Source organism: Lepidochelys kempii, chromosome 2 (genome assembly GCF_965140265.1).
Source record: "Lepidochelys kempii isolate rLepKem1 chromosome 2, rLepKem1.hap2, whole genome shotgun sequence".
Classification (NCBI taxonomy): Eukaryota; Metazoa; Chordata; order Testudines; family Cheloniidae; genus Lepidochelys; species Lepidochelys kempii.
The window spans coordinates 178,474,537-178,496,143 of record NC_133257.1 but is presented as its reverse complement, the minus strand read 5'-3'; the positions used below and the strand labels follow the sequence as shown (position 1 = coordinate 178,496,143).

Genomic DNA, 21,607 nt, shown 5'->3' with positions numbered 1-21,607 from the left:
ATTTTCAGAAATAAGTGATGAAATGGCTGTTGAATAGCATTAAGCTTATTGATATGATCATTTAAAACTAGTTTTTGAAGAGTCCAAATAAACTAGCTTGAAGAATTGAAAGCTTTATTCTATGAATTACCCATTAAGTTGAACATAAAAATGTTTAGGATTTCTTGAACTCACTTCCCATTTTGAGATTATAAATCTAGTCAAAGCATAAGTCAGTAGTTTTTCAGATCACTTGTCAATTCGCCCTGTTAGAGCTCATGGAGTAGTATTCCCTACCATATTTGAGCCTTGCAGTCACTAATGTTGTTCGAGCTGTATTCAAGTGTTTAAACTTCAAAAAGCTTTGGTTCTCCCATTACCAAAACTGAGGCTTTAAGTTCCTTTTGACTATTACAGCTTTAACAATTTCTGCACATACAAGTTCTTGATCATACTTGAGGGCATTTTTTGAATGAGTAACTCTAGCTTCTGCAACAGCACAAAAACTAAGTTAGTGTGCTTTTTTTCCCCTGTCTTCAGTAATCCTTCCCAAACTCTTTATATAAACAACTATTGTATGTTCTAATGACCTCCTTAGAACCCTGCAAATCTGCGGATATCTGTGGATGCAGATTTTGTATCCGCTCAAGGCTCTAGACAACCTTCATCAAGGAGATTTGGTTCAGAAGGGATCTGCACCCTATTAGGGGATGCTCCTCAACCTCTTCTTTGAAAGAGATTAGAAATAGGATTCCTGTTCTCCCTTACCACTTGTCAAGGCAAAATACTACCATGGATTTGCGAAGTAGTCTTGGGGCGCACTATAGAAGTGCCCTACTGGTGGCAGTGTGTAGGGTATGCATAGCTATGCTCAGCAATGAAAAGCCAGCCGCATCCACAGTGCAGTGTGTAGCTACAACTGTTGGGGAAAGGCTTGGGTGGCAGGGGGAAACGATACTGCTAAAAATAGCCCTGTAGATGGGGGAGGCCCTGCAGGGTACATACCCCAAAGATTCAGGCATGTGTTTGCCTAAGGAGTGCCTCATGGTCTGTATTGCTTTTTATATACGTGCTAAAGGGAATTGCAATGTATGTATTCTAAATGCCACCATAAGGAGTCTACAGTGTAGACATAGCCTTAAGTGACTTTAGAGTACTTGCAAGAAATAAACAATATTCCAACTCCATTCAAAATCAGCTTGACATTCTGACATTACCCAAGACAACAAAAGTGTAATGCTGATGCTCTAGAATACTACAGAAACTGAGACAAGATGCCCTAAATTGTGTGAATTTTTATTTTTGGGTAATAGCAGGAAGTGAAAACCTCTGGTGCCCATACACCTCACAAGAGCATCTTATTTTGCTGGCATGAGATGGGCTTGACTTAATTTTGTCAAGTTTTCATATGACCATAATGTAGGTACTCTTATGGCCTGAATAAATGAGTTATGAAGTTGTTACTGACCCAGAAAAACTTACTTCATCTAGTTTTTACATTAAAAATCCAGATGGCGATGTTTATTTTAGACACTTATTTGGGAATATTAATATGGCTTTATCCTATACTGTTCCTTTGTTTTTAGTTTGTGGAAGACTATGAACCTACCAAAGCAGACAGCTACAGAAAAAAGGTAGTTCTGGATGGGGAAGAAGTCCAAATAGACATATTAGATACAGCAGGCCAGGAGGACTATGCTGCAATTAGAGACAACTACTTCCGAAGTGGAGAGGGATTTCTGTGTGTCTTCTCTATCACAGAGCTGGAATCTTTTGCAGCTACAGCAGACTTCAGGTAAACTGATGGGGAGATTACACATTTATGTATATTTTAGTGAGCTCATAAAATAAGGTCTTGATCACCTGTCAGATTCCTCTTTTACAATAACTTTTATTGTAGTCTGTCTTTTTTGCTGTTTCATATCTATGAAAGTTTGCATAGACTGCACCCTTGTGTATTGTCTGACATCTCAAGACTTACAGCAGCCGTGTGTGTTTTTTCCTCTGCTGATCAGGTATTTTTGGCCCAATGTCTTTAAGATGCTATGAAACAAAGCTTTAGTACTACTGTCAGAGCAGGTACGTGGCAAGGTTCAAAAGACTGCCTGCCTATGTAATTCAGTGGCTTTTGGGCACTTGAATTGACTCATAAACAGATGCACTACTATCCAAACTGATGGGCCTGACCATGGTTACCAATAAATAGTAAGCGCCAGACTGTCTTGTAGGTTGCACAGCTACTGTGCAGTTTGGATCCCCAACTGCATTTGTCCCAGGGCTGTTAGTTTGCTCTCTGCTTGTTCTACCCATTGTAGTTCTCTACCATGTTCTTTTTTGGTTCTCTTCCCTGTTTAACCTGTCAAGTACCAATAGGAGTGAACAGAGGCCAGTGATTGCACATCTGGCTGCTATATGCTAGAATATATGTTGTGCAAAAGGTCACATACTCAGTTTCTGTATGAAAAATAAGTATCCTGGAGAGCAGCATGTGGCAGGATTTATTCTCCAAATTCATGGGCTCTGGCTAACAAGTTTTCCATACTGAGTTGGTACTATTGGCTCTAACAGTAGTTACTGTGTTGGCAACATCACACAGCACTTCGCAATGACTTTGTGAGGGTGGTTACTGATCATCCAACCATGGACATCAGTAGAGAGAATGCTCTAAGGATAATGAGATTACTTAATAGTAAAAGTATTTGAGTAGTTATAAATAAGTAGAAGGTACTGAAGTATAGTTGTTGATGCAATCTTGTTTGTTCCTGGGCCCCAATGTTTGGAGCTGCAAGGGATCAACAGTTGAGTTAAACATTTACCTTCTGTTCCTGGAAATAAAGTGCCATCAAAAACCACTAAGTAAGCATTCCATTTAACCAGCTTCCTCAAACTAAACAAAACAAACTTCCCCAGTGCAATCTAGCAAGGCTATGCTGTGAAAAGGAGTAAACAGCTCTTTATAGCTATTTGTCAAAATTCCAGGGGAAACTACTCTTCCAAGAGAAAACAAAAGTAAGTCTTGTGGGGAGACAGCCCACAAGGTTCCAAACTGGTAAGGGCAGAAGTGCAAGGCACAAGCAGTCAATCTCTTGAAGCATCCTCTTCAAGTGAGGGGGAATGATCTGAATAGGAGTTGTGGGTTGAGGATGAAACTAAAGAGCATTGCAAGTGGATGGTATGATACTATTGCTAAAACAGTAATTAAGATGCTAAATATTAAAATTGTGCTCTAAAGTCAAGAAAATACCTTCCTCTTCAGTTGTGCATATATCCCCATCCATTCAGTCTGAAAGGATGTGAATAAGCTGCCTGAGGAATGTCTAAGCTGAAGCAATTTTAAAGAGCAAGTAACTTTCTTCAGTTCAGAATATGGCAGATTACATTACAACTTCAAGGCAGTTGCAGCAACATATTACAAATAGTAAGTTACTCTGTCAGAAGGGATTCACTCCCCCCCCCCCCCAAACCCCATGCAGACAGAAAAACTGAGTCTTGTAATATATGCAGATAGCATTAGGCTTCAGCAGTAGCTGCAGAAACAAGTTCTCTACTACTTGCTCTAAAACAGGTTCTCAAACCTTTTTCCCATGAACCACTTGAAAATTGCTGAGGGTCTCGGTGGACCACTTCATGATTTTTCCAAATGTTTGTACCATTAACTAACGCTTGTAAAGTACTTTGGATAAAAGCACTAGACAAACTTTTTTTTTTCCGTTCTACAAATAAGCCCATAATTCCTATTTTAATACCAGTAGTCTTACCTTTCTAATGCAATGGATGTGCCCTCTGTCCCCCAGCACGGCAGCCTCCGAGCTGGGGTTGGGAAAAGTTGCCTTTTTCTCTGGCCACCACAGCTCTGCATGTCCCAAATTCTCACCCCACTGTCCCCTCCCACCTACCTCCTATTCCACCTAAGGCCACCACCTCACCTTACATGTGCATCTTCTCCAGGATCCAGGCACCTAATTAGTGGACCCATGCCGGCATGGCTCCACTAATTAGGTGGGTTGCCCCTCATTCTCTCGTGTGTGGCCACCGACACATGCACCTTAGAGAGAACGATCCACAGACCACCTGAATGGAGCTTGAGGAACACTGGTGGTCCACAGACCACAGTTTGAGAACCTCTGCTCTAGAACTACATCAGCTTGGTCTAATGAAACAAGAACTTGTTGCATCCGTATTTAGAATAAGAGTCCCTTCTTTTAATTAATCTGACACTAAATTTTCCAGAACCCAGATACAGAGCTGGATAAGGCAACTCATCTTGTTGAAAGTAACTTATTTTAGAAGTGTTGTAGAAGCAAAATCAATAAAAATGACTTATCTACCATATGAAACATATAGTAGCAATTTAAGAATGCTCTCAGACATGCTGCACAATAGGAAAAATACTAAGTATGGGTGATGGGTTACATCATTAGTAGTATAGTGAAATGATGATTTTAGTATTAAATAGGCACTAGTAACTTATAGGTGCTCAGTTTAACTGGCAAGTCAAAGGTCAAAAACCTCTTTAAATCATTTTAATGTTGTGAAAAGTGTCTGAAGCGCCCGAGGGAGCAGCAGAACGAGGTTGCCTGTGTGTGCTGTGGTAGTGCCTAGGGCAGAGGTGGGCAAACCACTGCCTGTGAACCACATCTGGGCTGCAGGACTGTCCTGCCCGGCCCTGAGCTCCCAGTCAGGGAGGCTAGCCCCCAACCCCTCCCCTGTTGTCCCCTCATCCCCCACAGCCTCCGCTTGCCATGCCACTAGTGTTCTGGTCCGCCCCCTCCTGCTGGGCAGCGCAGTGGTGTGGCTGGCTCCGAGCTCCTGCCGCTCAGAGCAGCGTGGTAAGGGGGTGGGGATCATGGGGTTTGGATAAAGGGCAGAGGTTCCTGGTGGGCAGTCAGGGAGCAGAGGCGGTCCGATGGGGAGGGCTTGGGGGGGCAAATAGGGGGCGGGGGCCAGGCTGTTTCTATGGAGGGCCGGGTAGGGAAGGTTGTGCCCATCCCTGGACTAAGGCTGCAGTGTGCTAGGCACTATACAGATTAAAAATGGTATCTGGCTCAGCTTCCAGTCTGAGTATAAGACGACAGATGAGGAACAAGGTAACAGTTATACAGTAGGTGCCTACTAAACGTGTCTTCATGGGTCAAAACAAACTTAGTACTGGAAATCAGTCTGTGTTAAGGAAAACTTTTAAAGGTGGCCTGGAAGAGGAGGGGATATGGGTTTGTCCCTTGCTGCTTTTGATGTATAAAGGAGGCATGAATGGTTTTAAATGCCTTATCAAATTAGAATTTCAGATCTTGTCTGCTTTGCAAAATTGACTAGAACTAGTGAAATGAAATATGTTGAGCTATACAGAGGAAGAAACTGTCATCAAAACAGTCTTAGTCATGCTAAATAAATGTTAGACTAACTTCAGACAAAGAATGTTTATTAAAGATTCAAACAGTACACTTTCAGCTAAAGTGAATTGGCAATATATACATCTGAAACATGCAGCAGAAACCAAAAACAGCCCCTGGTATTTGATATTTAGTTTGGGCATGGAGGGGAGGGGTTGCAGGGTAGAGAACTTAATCCTTTTCAGCTCATCTGTAAGCCTATTTTTTGTCTATTGGAAGAAATCTCTAGAGCAGGTTTCACATTTTAATATTTATGCTAAAAGAATACTACCATGCTGTGTTTGGGAGCAGTCTATATCTGAGCTCCTAGGCATTGGTGATCAATCTGAGGGAATGCTGTTGAGCAGAACACAAAGGAAGGACATTGTGACAGGAAGTTTGGAAACTTGATTGCCTTTTCTGTAAAACTGTGGTTGGTTAGGGCACAGAGTTCTAACAGGGCAGTTTCCCCATAATGTTAGCTTACTAGTTCAATTCCTTTTTGTAGAAGCTGTATACACTTGGGCTATACATGTGGGCTTTTTAGTGGTTGCTAGCAGGTTCTCTTCTGCTTTTTTTCTTCACTCAATTGAGTGGAATCTATTGTAGCAACTGGTATGCCTTAGTTATTAAAGGGAATATCCATCAATTTATCTAACATGCATAATATGTCTTTGCTTTGAGGCATAGTTGAATTTCACTTTTTTTTTTAAACTCATGTTTGTATGTCTTCTGGAAACTTATTGTTTAGAACTGTCCGCTTTCAGAGAGGATTTGAGCAGGATGTTGGCATGGAGTGTCTTGTAGGTTAACTCTTTAAACAGCTCGAGTACATGATGAAACTACTATAAGGAGGGGGGGTGCAGAACTGATTGAAAGATCTTTGTTCAGAGTTATCAGGGGCTCTCTGTCAAACTGGGAAGGCAGATCTAGTGAGGTCCTGTGGGGGTTTGTCCTGGGTCAGATACTATTAAATACTTTCATTAATTTGGACAGTGGAGTGGAGAACACTTGTGGATGAAACCAAGCTGGGAGGGATTCCAAGCACTTCGGAGAACAGGATCAGAATTCAAAACCACCTTGACAAATTGAAGATTTGGTCTGCAATTAACAAGATGAAATTCAGTAAGGACAAGTGCGAAGTACTACACATGGGAAGGAAAAATCAAATGCCTAACTACTCAAATGGGGAATAACTGGCTAGGTGGTTAGTACTGCTGAAAAGATTATAGTGGGTCATAGTTTGAGTGAACAATGATTTAGTTGCACACTGCACACCCTCAACTTTCTAAAAGGAGTAAATGAGCATTCACTGTAACAAGCTAAAAATAAAAATGTTCCCCTTTTGTGGACTTTCCTGGGAATAATACCTCTGTAGATTTTAATGTTCTTCCTTTCCTCCTCCTTCAGGGAGCAAATTTTAAGAGTAAAAGAAGATGAGAATGTTCCCTTTCTGCTGGTTGGTAATAAATCAGATTTGGAAGATAAAAGGCAAGTTTCTGTAGAGGAAGCCAAGAACAGAGCTGATCAGTGGAACGTTAACTATGTGGAAACTTCTGCTAAAACGCGAGCTAATGTTGACAAGGTAATGACCTTTAAGTGCAAAATATTAAAAATCAAGGTTCTGTAAAAGCCCTGAATCATCTTTCATGGATACTGCTTTCCATATCTACTTTCGTGTGTCATGAAAAGCTAAATTTTATTCTTGTGAATAATCCTGGACCAATTGCTGTAGAGATCTGTATCTCCTTTAACCACTGAACAGGTACAACAATGATGATGGAACTATTAAGCTTGCCAGCATTGCCCCTTCAGTGTGCTTCAGCCATGTTCTAAAGGGGCATCCTCAAGTGTGGATAGCAGAGTTTCCATGCACTCTGGATTCTTACTTTCTCAACAGTTTGGAACTGAACAGACCACCAGTTCACTAAATGGTTTAACAATCGTGGCTAGATTTTGAAGGGGTAGTTGAGGAGGCAACAGTCAGGCTGTCTCAAGGGATTGGTAATGAGTCAATCTTGGCCTAGACATTTTTGTTTTTCAATATTTTCCTAAATTTTGAATGTGAACAGAAGACTGGTAGCTTCTAGGAAGGGAAGAACGCTGGCTGGACTGTTCATTGATATTCTGAATGGCTTTATAGGGGAAGGATTTTTATCTCCCTCAGTCCCAGACTATATCTGGGCATGGACGAGAGAGAATGAATGGCTCACCGCTCAGAATGTACTGAGAACTGCAGCATGAGGGTCAAGGGATACAGAGAAGCAGCCTGGTTCAGAAATGGGCCAGAAAAGATGTAGTCACCATTTATTGTGAGACAAAAGCAATGAGATGGGGACAATGCTTGAATCTGGTCTCCAAGAAAGTAAAACTGGTTAAATTTCATGTTCAGAATTAATGTCTTGCACTCTACATTTCAGTAACTTTTTTGAAATTCAGAGTATTGGGTTGCCAACAGTATTTTGCCTTGTGGAAAGCAAATGCATTGAGAGAAAGGGATTGAGTAGCTTAGATTAATGTGCTAACTTCTCCTCTCTGGTGACCTACATACAAAATCTGATCACGCTGTTGAAAAATCCCCAGTGGAAATCATCATATCTAAGATGTCAGAAGTCAGGTCACCAGTTGCAAATTGATGGCCTAGCATGGAAAGTGGACTGTTTTGGAATAATTGTTTTGTCTACCGTCAAGTTTTTCCCCTTAACTTTTAACTAGAGCAACTGGTTTTGCAACAGTTTTTCAAATGGTAGTTTAGTGTCTTTGGGTCAGTGGCTAAGTGCAGTTCACTTACATGCAGCAAAACACAATCAGGTCACACTTCAGTAGAACAGAAATTGGCATGTACTAGTTCTTGGTGCATGGAATTGCTGATAGATTGATACCAACTGCCTTACAAAATTGCCAATTCAGACACAATCTCCCTGTGCATCCTTTAATGACACAACTAATTTTACTTTATCACTCCAGCTCTCTCGAGTTCAACACATGATCTGCCATAAAGGGAACTATCTCCAGCTCTATAAGCACTTAAACCATGGCCCTTACAAGTTTGTGAAGATTTTCAGACCTAGTGTGAAATGGCAACCAGCCCACAAAATGGTATCTTAAATTACAAAATCCCTTGCAGTGGACAAATCGGAGGAATAGCTTGGTATCTGACACAAGGTTTTCTCATCATCCCAAAGCTGAGTGCTGTAGTCCAGAATTTAGATGCACTGGCAAAGCTATACAATGTGCCAGGAAGGCTCTTCACTCTTAAATGCATTTTCAGAAGTAGGTTAAGTATCCTAGGCAGCTAAATACTGTATCATTTACTTAAGCAAGTTGAGGATTACGTCAAACTCTCATAGCACAGATTTAGATACATGTTTTATGCATCTGATGAAGTGAGCTGTAGCTCATGAAAGCTTATGCTCAAATTGGTTGGTCTTTAAGGTGCCACAAGTACTTTTTTTTTCTTTTTAGATACATGAGTAATTCAAGCCAAAGTTAGAAGTAAAGGCCATTTTATCTATTTCTTAATGAAAATTTCATATAGTATATAGTTGTGCTCACTTTTGTCAACGAAACCTTGATATTCTTTCCTCAAACACCTTAAGTGTAACACTGGTAACAGTCCTGCTCATTAAGTTTTTAATCATCACCTGGATCACATACTAATTTCTTAAATAAAAGGAGTACTTGAGGCACCTTAGACTAACCAATTTATTTGAGCATAAGCTTTCGTGAGCTACAGCTCACTTCATCGGATGCAACTGATGAAGTGAGCTGTAGCTCACAAAAGCTTATGCTCAAATTTGTTAGTTTCTAAGGTGCCACAAGTCCTTTTCTTTTTGTGGATACAGACTAACAGCTGCTACTCTGAAACCTAATTTCTTAAATGTAGTTCTGTGTAGAACATAACTATAGAACAAGAGTACTGTAGTGGGATATACAGAACTCTGGTTTTCTAGCTCACTCTGTGCACCACTTCAGAAGAGATCACCCGACTCTCCTACAGTATGGCTGTCATAATGCTCTGTGGACTGCCAGAAAAGGCGGATCTCTATTGAAAATAGAGAACTTGTTGCCAAAAGGAAAACTGCATAGAATTGGGCAGTCCGTTGCTCTCATGCCTATTGAAGTCAACTTGCAAAGGTGAGAATGTTCTTGTAGCACCTGGAAGCTGACCAATTCAGTGCCCCTTTGTGCTTCGCATTGTTCATTTCAGTCGTCTTGAAGCAGTCTTACAAAAGCCTGAATTGACAGTGGGCTCTTGAAGAATTGCATTCTTAGCCAAACGTGTAGAGATCTCATTTCTCCAGCATGCTATTCCATTCGCCTTCCAAAAGACTTGCTTTTGAGCTGTAAATTAAGGCTTAATTATTTTAAAGACCATTTACTTGAGGCTTGATAACTTATCAGTTTGCATTGGATAATGAAGTTGTTTCTAGACTGGTGGTTTCTTATAACTCTAATCTCAAGGAACCATACTGGGCCCTTCATAATATGGGTATATCCAATCCTCAACAGAACTCTAATTGCATTTTTAGACTAAAATATGGATGGGCCCTGGAAAACCAATACTAAACATTTAAGTCTCTAATACGATATTTTGAAAATTAGATATTCTGCTTGTCTTTACCATCTGTGGTATTGTAATATGAACTGCAAAGGATTTTTTCTTCCATCTGATTAGTAGGAAATGGAAATAAACTTGAAATCTCATGCATGGGGGCATGGTACGGCAGAGTTATGCTTCAGGCTGGAAGTTCAGCTCTTATGGAGCTCATAAGCATCCCAAGAGCACATGCAGCTCAGTAATGGTAGGGGGCAGCTAGCCTCACTTCCTCTTGTCTTCAAAGGATATGCAGCTTTTTTGGCTAGTAAGATAATTCTTGCAGGATTTGCTTAGGGCTGATTTGTCCCTTTTACCTAGACATACTGTGTTTAGCTGACTTTGATCCAGACACATGATCTCAAGTAGATCATATATATGTAAAGTTACCTAAATTAGCATGTGTTCATGTTATAAGTGCATTGACATGTAAACTATTTTCTTTTTAGGTATTTTTTGATTTAATGAGAGAAATTAGAGCCAGAAAGATGGAAGACAGCAAAGAGAAGAATGGAAAGAAGAAAAGGAAAAGCCTAGCTAAGAGGATCAGAGAAAGATGTTGTATTTTATAATCAAAGGCCCAACTCCTTTCCTTCCTTGACCATGCTAATAATTGTAATTTATAAGCATGCCATCAAAGGCTTAAATGACTGAAATTTAACATTTTGGAAATAGTAATACATCACTAAAAGCATGAATTGGAACAGCACTGAGTTAAATTCACTGAAAAAAATGTAATGTGGCTTCAAGAGAAGCAAAGTTCAACCCATTTCATAATTGCCTACCATCATTGTTCTTCTGAATGTAGTATTTCATAGGCAGTCTTTAACAGTAAACAGAAGGAAGTATTACTTTCTGTGGTTTCTTGTAAAGCATAAATTTTGTATCACTAAATCTTCAACTTTGTCTCGTCTTCTACTGCCTTGCAAATTACAATTGTGAACATAATACCAGACAAACTGGTATACAGCTGTTTTGCCATGATGAGTTATGCAAATTATAGAAGAGAAAATGATTCAGGCAGTGTATCTGCATACAGTTATATTGAGTCATTCCATTGTGGATCTGCATTATCAGATTAATTTAAAGCGGTGTAAGTTTTTAAATGGAAACATTTGAATATGCCTTAATTTCAAAACCTAGAAATAGCAGATTGCGTAGTTAAGGCTATATTTTCATCTTGATGCATCGAAACTGATGCATCCCTGGGCATCAGTGTGGGAGAATATCCTTTAGTGTGGAGTGCAGTTGTGTGAACGGTCTTGCTAACTAGCTGTCTGCTAGCAGTAGCTGATCTTAATGTGTGCCATACTCTGGATATTTTGAATAGCCCAGAGCATATTGTCACCTGTGATTTAGTAAACAATATGGTAGTTTAAAATTAAGGGGTTGGAATCTACATGTACGGTTGAGGTTACAAGATTGTATGGCAGTTAAGCCTGAAATGGGCACTTACCACTTAACATGCTGGCACTTTGGAACTACCATTTTGCAAGTTAATGTTTGTAGGTGTCTGGATTTTTAACTCCCTGAGTTGGGCAGAGTGGAGCTCATTCAGTAGAGCTAATGTGTTTTGCATTAGGGTGTTTGGGAAATTCTGGTGTGTCCTCAGTAACTTGTTCTTTTGTCCTCGTGATACTAAGCTATGGGAACATGATGTGGTGGTTTGGAAGCTACTGGGAAGTTTTGTACTGTATAGTCTAGTTTGTTCAGAATGGGGAGCATTGTAGCAGCCTTTTCTAGTTAATGTTATCAAATATGCTTCGTAGGACAGAAACACTTACTAGCTGTGTCCAGATTCTCAACATAAAATGGGTTGCCTCACCTGTATCAGCAAACAAAAGAATACTAGCCCTCGGTTAGTGTTCAGTATCTTCTGGCTAAAAATAAGCCAGGATCTGAGTAGGAAGGGGTAGATTGATTCCACAAACTACTACTCGCTTATACATGTGTAAACCTATAACTGACAGTCAAAAATGCATTCAAGCAAACTAAGTAACAAATGTGTACTTTACACGCTAACAAATAGATGCTGTAGGGACTCAGCTCTTTAAAAATTACATTTGTCATGTTAAGTATTTATCCATAAGGAATTTTGTATGTACACTTAGTAGACTACCATGTGCAGAATTAAAGTTACTCATGTAACTCTAGTCAAGTAGGCCAGTCTTCATCTTTACTGTGTACTTGTTTTCAGTCTATTTAACCAGGGAGTCTAACCACTAACACTGACTTTGCTTTGAGAAATGTGTACTGGGAACTGAGGTGTAATGAAGCTAATGGACACGGGAAATGTCACTTGTCTTAGGCTGATGCCTTACCCAATTCTTTTTATTTGCTATTTGAGCCATTGAAAGACAAATAAACTTCCATTTTTAAGTACTTGTGCAATGTTAATTGATGGAAAAAAATAAAAACCAAGTTGTTTCTAATATGGCCACTGACTCCACCGCTCATAATATGGCCACTGACTCCACCGCTCATAATATGGCCACTGACTCCACCGCTCATAATATGGCCACTGACTCCACCGCTCATAATATGGCCACTGACTCCACCGCTCATAACTGAGTATTCTAGAAGTTTTTTCTACCATATGTAAACCAAACTGAATTCATCTTAATGCTACGCTAGTCAGTCTGAGTAATGTACATTTGAAAAGGCTGGAGAACAGAGCTGAATAATAGGTGCTGCATTTTGTGTAATACCAGTTTACCCCTCCTGGTGTCAGCAAAGGAATGCCAAGTAGCAAGAGAACGTAAACTTGCTCTAAAGTAACGCTGTACAAATGACACCAAAAAAACAGGATGTTCTACACTAGAGATCTGAGTAAACAATGTATGTTGGAATTGTCAATATTTCATAAAGCTTCCTGAAGTTGAATTCTTTTTTCATTAAAATCAAGGGAGTATAGGCTTATGGCTAAAGCACAGGAGGATCTGGGTCCTTTTCCTGGCTTTGCCAGAGTCTTTCCTTCAAGTTGCTTAACCTCTCTGTGCCTGTTTCAAGAGTGGTGTGTAACTGAAGATTTTCATGAAGTACTGTGACCTTGTCTGCTGGAAGACACTACAGAAGTGCAAAGGGTGTTAAAGTCAATTGTCCATTGGCTTTTAAACGTCTATGGTCCCTTCCATTTCATTCCTATTCAGTACTCCATTGCGACTAGTATGTAATCCTCCATCTACTGACTTAAGAAGCAATCCTGTATTCTAATAACTGGCTTAATACTAATCATTAATGCATTCTAATCTTGCTGAGTTAAGCTTCAGTACTTTCATGCTAACACGCTACTAGTCCTCATGCCATCTATTGTTGGGTAACATCTGCTCCATGCACAGGGATATACTACAGCTTGTGATAACTGACGAGGCTTGAAAGTATCTAACTTCAGTGCTTTTGACAATCCCTGGCCACTTTTCTACAACACCTGTGGATGGTGTGTTGAGGCAGAGCCCATTAAGTGTACAAATCTTGTCAATGGGCATAACTAAAATACAAATATCCATCACTTCCAAAGACCATTTTAGATCAGTTTCTTGTAAGAAGCTCTTCCCCTCATTCAGAAGTCATTAACAGCAGGGTCATATGCAGAATTAACATCTCAGAAATAACAAGTTGGCATTATGCTGTAATAAAGCCCTGTATTCATACCTTGAGCTAATTAAACTATAGAAGCAAGCCTTGGAATCAAATCTTCGCTACCAATATATTTGAGTCAGCCAAAAGTTCTGGGATTCTTTTTGGGACACCAGTCCCACAATGACTCCCCACTATGTTGAAAATTGTGATTTAAGAATAACCCGCATTGTTTTTTGAGCACAGGTCTTAACAAAGCAGCAAATATGCAACCTGTACAGCTGTATTGTTATATGTACCATCACAGCAATCTTAGTGGAAAGCCATAACCGTCCTATTGCATTTGAGAATTCTTAAAGCAAAAGACCCATCAAACTCTGTCTGAACTTTACTTAGTCCCTCTTTGCTGGCTAATCTCAGATACCACTGTGTGATTGGCTAGCAAATGATATAGGTATTTGATCCTCAATGGGAGGGGAGGGAAAACTGCTTTGTAAGTGCTAGTCTGTCCAATATTAGTCAATGGAAGCACAAGAAGCTGGAAGACTCAAACTTGAAAAGACTGAAGTGTTACATCAGGAGCACCAGTGAGGTAGGTACTTATAGCTTGAACTCCCTCCTCCATAAGTTCCGCCCTGTCTGTAAATCACCTTTTCGCCATACAAAATATGAGCTGCAGCATTGTCAGCTGATACAATGCACTTTTTTAAAAAGCGTTTTACTTCGTCCACAGCCCTTGAAGTCTCTGGACAGCTACCAAAACTGAGGCAAGAAATCAGATTTTAGTGACCACCACTTAAAATTCAGAAAGTAAATTCCTGAACCCAGTTGAGGGGCAGAGGGAAAGTCCCACCAGGGAAATTATCTTGTGAAAAACACTTATTTGCAATTTTCGGTTTCCTCTGGAGGATTGAGGCCCCTGCAAACAAACTTCTGGGATACACCAAGCTGGAGTGCTAGAGATTATAGCAATCAGGTTTGTTTAGACTGACACAAATGTTATCAGGTTCCAATCATCGATTCACATGGCTTGGCACCCCTACAATTTCTCCCTTTTCCTCCCCCAACAGAATTTAACAATCTAGTCAGAACTCAAAACGCTACAGTATCAAACTGAACATAGGTTTGGGGCTTTTTTGCTTCTAGCCAAACCAGATAGTCACATGCAAAAATCATGCACTTATATTCAGACCGTTAACACGGCGTTGAACTGGCCAAATTGTTTTGCTGTTACTACAGTAGGTTAGCTATAGCTTTTTCCAGAATTGACTCATGAAGCAATTTCCTGAAGTTTGCAAAACTAACCTTTCTATTCATGCATTTTTATGGGAGGTATGCATTTGTGGCTCATGCTGAACAAAGAGATAGGAACCACAGTGGCTTACCTTGAGGACAAGCTAATCTTTGACCTCAATGAGATTTTTCTCAATTTTAAGTACCAGGGCTGGTGAGCACTCCCAGTTAAATTTTTGTGTGTGAAAATGCTGTTTAATGAAAGTCTAAACGTTTCACGGCGACGTACCTGTTTCTGTCTAAATTTTTTGTTGGGAAGGTTTGAGGTTCGGGCTGGAATCTCACTTAGAGAGAAACCTGTCCATCTTGAAACCATTTCATTTTGTGGAAATGCTTGAAAGGGGTGGTTTGTTCTAATGCAGAACAGAATACTCTAGAAACGTTGAAAGTTGTCATGATATGGAATTGAGTCTGGCCAGCTCTAAGTACTGTTTCCAGTAAGCCACTGCATTCAAATATTTCTAAATTATTTCTTTGTCAAGTATTTAATATGTAGTGTGTTTAGGTTCTGCCATGTGTGGGTCTGTGTTTTACAAAGCCAGGTAAGTACTGTTGCTTTTCAGATTGGGAAACGGAGGCTATGTAGCTGGTTCAGTAAGCCAGTTGCAGAGTTGTGAATGGTACTCCTGCCTCTCATTCTGACAATACATCATGCTGCCTCATAACATAATTGCCTTAAATGTTTTCCCTCTAACTTCATAGGGTTATTTGAATTTAAATTATAAATGTATGAAATCTGGATTGGTATGGCTTTGTATTCTAAGCTTCAAGTCTGAAACACTTGCATGGAAGCCATCAGTTCCAGACCATGACAAAATGTGCTCAGCCTTTCATCTTTTGTAAGCACTTGTACACCTTGTGTGTGTCTCCTACATGACCATTAATAACTGAGGTCCTGTCAGCTCTGGGAACACATGATCCAATGTCACTTTTTGTAAGTGCATGGATTTGCCACAGTGTCCTTGATCAAAAATTTTACACCCTTCTCTCCCACAGTTGCTCAATATACTAATTGGATACTACTCCCATCCAAAGCAGAGATGGCTGCTTTGCCATGATGCTGTATTTTAGGGTCTGACTTGCTGCTTTTTTCAGTGTGAACCTAGTTGCCATTTTAGTAGCACTGTGTATGTCTTTTGCTAGTATTTGTATGCTACTGTTTGCCAGCATAACATAGCAGCTACTATTTATGGATGTAAAAATGGAGATCACCTTTCAAAGGTAGGCCTGTAGTTCAGAATGAACAGCGCTTATCAGTGCAAGGTGATATAATAACGATGAAACTATCCCCTGGACCACACTGCTTCTCTGATATGAAGTAATGCTGTCATTGAATTAAGCTCTGACTATATATAGGTGTGGCAGCAACTTCCTCAGTATGATCTCAGATTAATGTATTTGTCTTAAGCACCCTGTCAAGGTTCCTTCCCCACTCTGAACTCTAGGGTACAGATGTGGGGACCTGTATGAAAGACCCCCTAAGCTTATTCTTAACCATCTTAGGTTAAAAACTTCCTCAAGGTACAAATTTTGCCTTGTCCTTGAACCCTATGCTGCCTCCACCAAGCGTGTTAAAGAACAGGGAAGGAGCCCACTTGGAGACTCCTTCCCTCCAAAATATCCCCCCAAGCCCTACACCCCCTTTCCTGGGGAAGGCTTGATAAAAATCCTCACCAATTTGTACAGATGAACACAGACCCCAACCCTTTGATCTTAAGAATGAAAAATCAATCGGGTTATTAAAAGACTTTTAATTACAGAAAAAGTAAAAGAATCACCTTTGTAAAAATCAGGATGGTAAATACATTACAGGGTAATCGGATTCAAAACATAGAGAATCCCTCTAGGCAAAACCTTTAAGTTACAAAGACACACAAACAGGAATATACATTCCATTTAGCCCAGCTATTTTACCAGCCATTAAACAAAAGAAATCTAATGCATTTCTAGCTAGATTACTTTACTTAACTTTTTACAGGAGTTCTGAGCTGCATTCCTGATCTGTTCCTGGCAAAAGTATCACAGACAGACGCCCTTTATTCCTCCCCAGCTTTGAAAGTATCTTGTCTGCTCATTGGTCAGGTGCCAGGGAGGTTATCTTAGCTTCTTAACTCTTTACAGATGAAAAGGTTTTGCCTCTGGCCAGGAGGGATTTTATAGCACTGGGGACAGAAAGGTGGTTACCCTTCCCTTTATTTGACACACCCTTATCCCAGTTTTATAAATTTTAAATGCTTTTGGTGTGTAATTAGACACCTTAGCCTTTATTCCCTTCAGTTGCACGCTGTAGATATTGATACTGAGTGTTCAAGTAAGGCTTATACTTCTGGCAAGAGAATCTCAGGACATGTGATTTTTTTTCTTTATTCCCCCTTAATACCTCCCACCAAAAAACTGAGCGGGCCAGAATGGGAAGACAACACAGTGCACCCTTCAAAATACTGCCTTAAATGATTTCTTTGCTCTTTGGCATCTTACTACTGTTGGTCTCCCCTGTTTCTTTGGCAGCATGGATAATTCACAAGAGCTTCATGGCATAGTGCATCACTTCAAAGTAGTGGATGCAGTAAAAGCAAAGGGGCTTATTTTCATAGCTGCTGAGCAGCTGTGGCAGCCTGAAATTGTTCATAGGAGGGTTTCTGCAGCAAGCAACCTGCCATCTGCTGACCATTACTAGCCAGCATATATACAACCCTGAAGCAAGTCTTTGGGTGATCAGGATTACAGAAACAAACCAGAGCTGCCTCAAACTAATTGTTGCCTAGTGTCTGTTACTTTGGAAAGAGTAAAACTAAGCTGCTTACAGCTGTGACAATGTTATGCGTTACTCAACTGGTAAATTCAGTTACTGTTCTGTCTCTCCAAAATACTTGGACAATGGCTGTTGCTTGAAAATATTTAGTGGCACAAATGTATAAAAGGGGAGTAACTGTAGTGCAATTTGCCTAATCTGCTCAATCCTGAAGGGAGGGAGAGTAGTCTGCCATTACAATAATATAGTACTGCAGTATTCTCGAGTAGCGATCCAAACATCACAGTTCACCATAGTGATACCTCAGGATACTAGCCTTTTCCTATAAACACCATCATTACTATGAATAGTGGTTAGAGCAAGAGAACACTGGTATTACCACACCCTGCTCCAGTATCCTGTTAACAGTGACCAGCACTCGATGCTGTGGGATCCTATTGTGCTAGGCACTGCATAAACAAACTAGTCCCTACCTGGAGGAGTTTACAATCTAAAAGATGAGTCACATGTATATGTGCTCACACACAACAAGCAATTTCCTCCCTCTTCTCACTCTCAAAATCCCCCTCTGTCCAGTTGACAGGATAAATAAGGGCTGTGAAGGAATTTGACTATCTGGGCCTCCGAGAAAAACACTCAATCTCACTTTGAAGGTTTGTGTCCCTGCTGCTTCCCCTTCCCTGTAGGGGAAACACCACTTGAGAGGAAAAAAGAAAAGGAGGACTTGTGGCACCTTAGAGACTAACCAATTTATTTGAGCATAAGCTTTCATGAGCTACAGCTCACTTCATCGGATGCATACCGTGGAAAGTGTAGAAGATCTTTTTATACACACAAAGCATGAAAAAATGGGTGTTTACCCCTACAAAAGGTTTTCTTCCCCCCCCCCCACTCTCCTGCTGGTAATAGCTTATCTAAAGTGATCACTCTCCTTACAATGACAGGTTTCAGAGTAACAGCCGTGTTAGTCTGTATTCGCAAAAAGAAAAGGAGTACTTGTGGCACCTTAGAGACTAACCAATTTATTAGAGCATGAGCTTTCGTGAGCTACAGCTCACTTCATACAATGTGTATGATGATCAAGTTGTGTACTCTCCTTCCTACCCCTGATTGCGGAAGCCCAGAAGCAGTTCATGTCTCATCTCTCCCCCCCCCCCCCCTATATTCTGGCCAGGCATTGTAGAAGCCTTGTGATAGTGCATTGTTCTCCCCCTGCACCCCTCCCCCTGGCCCCCATCATGCTGGGCACAGAACAGGGAAATCTGTTGGGGGGGGGGGTGTCATTTCTCTGCTTCCTTAATCAAGCTGGAAGCAGGGATGCCTAGCAATAACTTGGTTCTAGGCATGAAGGGCCAAGAAACTTAAAGGGCCAACCCAGAATCAAGGGGAGAGGGTGGCATTGCCCGTTCTGTGATTGGATACTAACCGATTGTATTTCCCTCTTACATGGTGTTTTTTACATGAAGCTCTGAAACCCTTTACAAAACAGATTGCCCAAACTACCAACCACCAGTTACTTACAATATGCCCTTCATATTTCCAAATGTCAAACATTTTGTTTGTAAACTTGGATTTGTATAGCAAATTTTTAATGTTCTAAAATTTGCTGTACGTTTGCTCCCTAAAATGAAATTTCAAATCCCCAAACCAGTGAAACAAAATGTAGTGAAAAGGCTGACTTCTGTAATGTGAGCCCTATTCTACAGCTTGGGAATTGGAAGCACAGCTCTGTGAACAGTAAATTTCAGTAAAGGTTGTTCAACTATCAACAGGTTCCCAGGTTAGCCAAACTAGTGCCTATTCGAATTCTCATATTGGATACGATACCCCAAAATTGAAGCTTGTGCTCAGTGACTGATAGTGTTAGAGTTACTCGGTTATAGTCAGAAACTGAACGCAGACTCACTACTTAAGGCCCTGATCCTTCTCCCTCCCCCCTCCCCCCCCCCCCAAAAAATCTTCCTAAAACTTTTGTCAGAAAGATGGCACAGTAATGGTTCATAACTGAAACAATGTATTTGCAAATGTAATGGCTAAAAACATTTTTATTTTTTTTAAGAAAATCTTTAATTCTGTTGTAAGGGTTTTTCTTCACCGCTCTTCCCTTCCCTCTGCTTAAACCTGCCCCACTTATGGTACTGTATTTAGTTGCGTTCTTGCTCTCAGGATGTAGAATATAAACTGCAGTCAGTGTACATGACCCTGAATAATAATAATAATTACCTGGCACTTAAGTAGCTAGCAGAACTCAATGCACTTGACAAAGGATGTGGGCATCATTATCCCTATTTTACTGATGTGGGAGGATAATTGACTTGGAAAACTTGAGACAAAGTTGTGAAGTGACTTGCCCAAGGTCCCACAGCTGGTCAATTGCTGAGCCAGGAAGAAAGTGGTATCGTCTTTAGCCCCAGCTAAATAGAGCTCCAAAATAATTGGTTAATTTTTTTGTTGAGTAGAACTTGGCTGATGTGTTTTGATAGGATTTTTGCTTTTCTTTTGCTTATGAAACTAAGAACTTATTGAGAGAATTTCTGTGTGTAGAGTGGAGAATCCTGCAATCCCTTCTATTGGACTGACTCACTAAAGGATCTTGGTCAACCCAAACAAGGATCCCAGAACAGGCATCCTCCCATTCTATCTCATCACTGCTAGAATGGCTGTTGAAATGGTTACTGGACATCTCAAATACAGCAATTAAAAAGAACGAAGCCCTTCTTTGATAGCAGTTGGCTGTGGGCTGCATAATTACTGAGAGTTTCAGAAGGGCTCCTTTGCTCAAGACTGACTTGAGGAAGCAGTCAGTAGTAAAGGGTGCCAGGAGCCCTCAGCTAGGGGGACCAGATGTCCTGATTTTATAGGGACGATCCCTATATTTGGGGCTTCGTCTTATATAGGTGCCTATTGCCCCCCACCCCATCCTGATTTTTCACACTCGCTGTCTGGTCACCCTACCCTCAGCAAGCCTTAATAGAATTTCATGGCACCTAATAATGTTATGTAGGTTTGGGGGTGGGGGGGATTCACATGCCACTTCGCTGCTCACTGCAAAGCTGGTTTGCATTTATTGAAATAAACGGACAACAAAAATGACTGCAACAGCTTCCATGGGGGGGGGGGGGGTGTGTGCATATTTAAACCAATAATACTTAGCTCGCCTTCATTGGATCTCAAAACTTTACAAAGGAAGGTAAGTATCATTATGCCAATTTTCATGCAACAGCACCCATAGTCAATTATCTAAACCAGTGGTTCTTAAATTGTGGTCAGTGAACCACTGGTGGTTTAAGGAGCACTGTGCTGGTGACCTGGTTAGTCACGTAATACGGGCTCCTTTTTGTATTTTGTTTTTAGCTGTTAAATAGCATTAAAAACAGCTCAAAATATCATTACTTTCCTAGTAGGACTTTTCCAATTAAATGTTAGTTGTCACTGGGCTATTATGTAATCCTGGCTGAAAGGAGGGTGGTGGTTGTCTCATGGACAATCTCTTTTTATTAAACTGCGGTCCATACTGTGAAAAAGCTCAAGAACCTGCTTGAAACAAATGCTCACTACCAATTTTATTTACAAATTAAAGACCATACTGCAGCCCTTTGTCATGCGAGTACTCCCATGACTATGGGTTGTAGAATAAAATGTTGATTTGTAGAGCTGCTTTTGATTTACCTTAAACACAGTTTATTTTGATGTTAAATCCTTGAACCTTGTGAATTTAATCTCCCTTCCCATGCAAAAATATGTAATCCTATCACAACTGAATTAGATTAACCCTATTTTGCTCAATCATTTACCAGTTACAATTTAAAAACAAAAACAAGAAAAACAAATGGGGTGGCAGGGGCAAAGAGTACGAAAACAGTTAGATTTGCTCTCTGCCTATTAGCTTCCTTCATTCCTCCCCTCTTCCTTTGGACGTTGTGAAAGGAGCATATTACTCCCTTAAGGGATAAGCCTATATAGCTAGAACAGCCAAGTGTATAATCAGAAGGCCCTGTGCTGTGCTATATAAACAGGAAGAGGATGCTGAACAAGACAAGG

The 21,607-nt window shown here is 40.4% G+C and overlaps 1 protein-coding gene across 1 annotated transcript in view; it reads left to right on the top strand.

Annotated features, from left to right (window-relative positions):
- Positions 1-12,322, top strand: part of RALA (RAS like proto-oncogene A) — a 51,574-nt gene extending 39,252 nt beyond the window's left edge. The window contains exons 3-5 of the mRNA XM_073332848.1: positions 1,566-1,774; positions 6,759-6,933; positions 10,395-12,322. Coding sequence (XP_073188949.1) covers positions 1,566-1,774; positions 6,759-6,933; positions 10,395-10,517 — 507 coding nt within the window. The 3' untranslated portion in view covers positions 10,518-12,322. The remainder of the gene's footprint in view (positions 1-1,565; positions 1,775-6,758; positions 6,934-10,394) is intronic.
- The last annotated feature ends 9,285 nt before the right edge of the window (positions 12,323-21,607 follow it).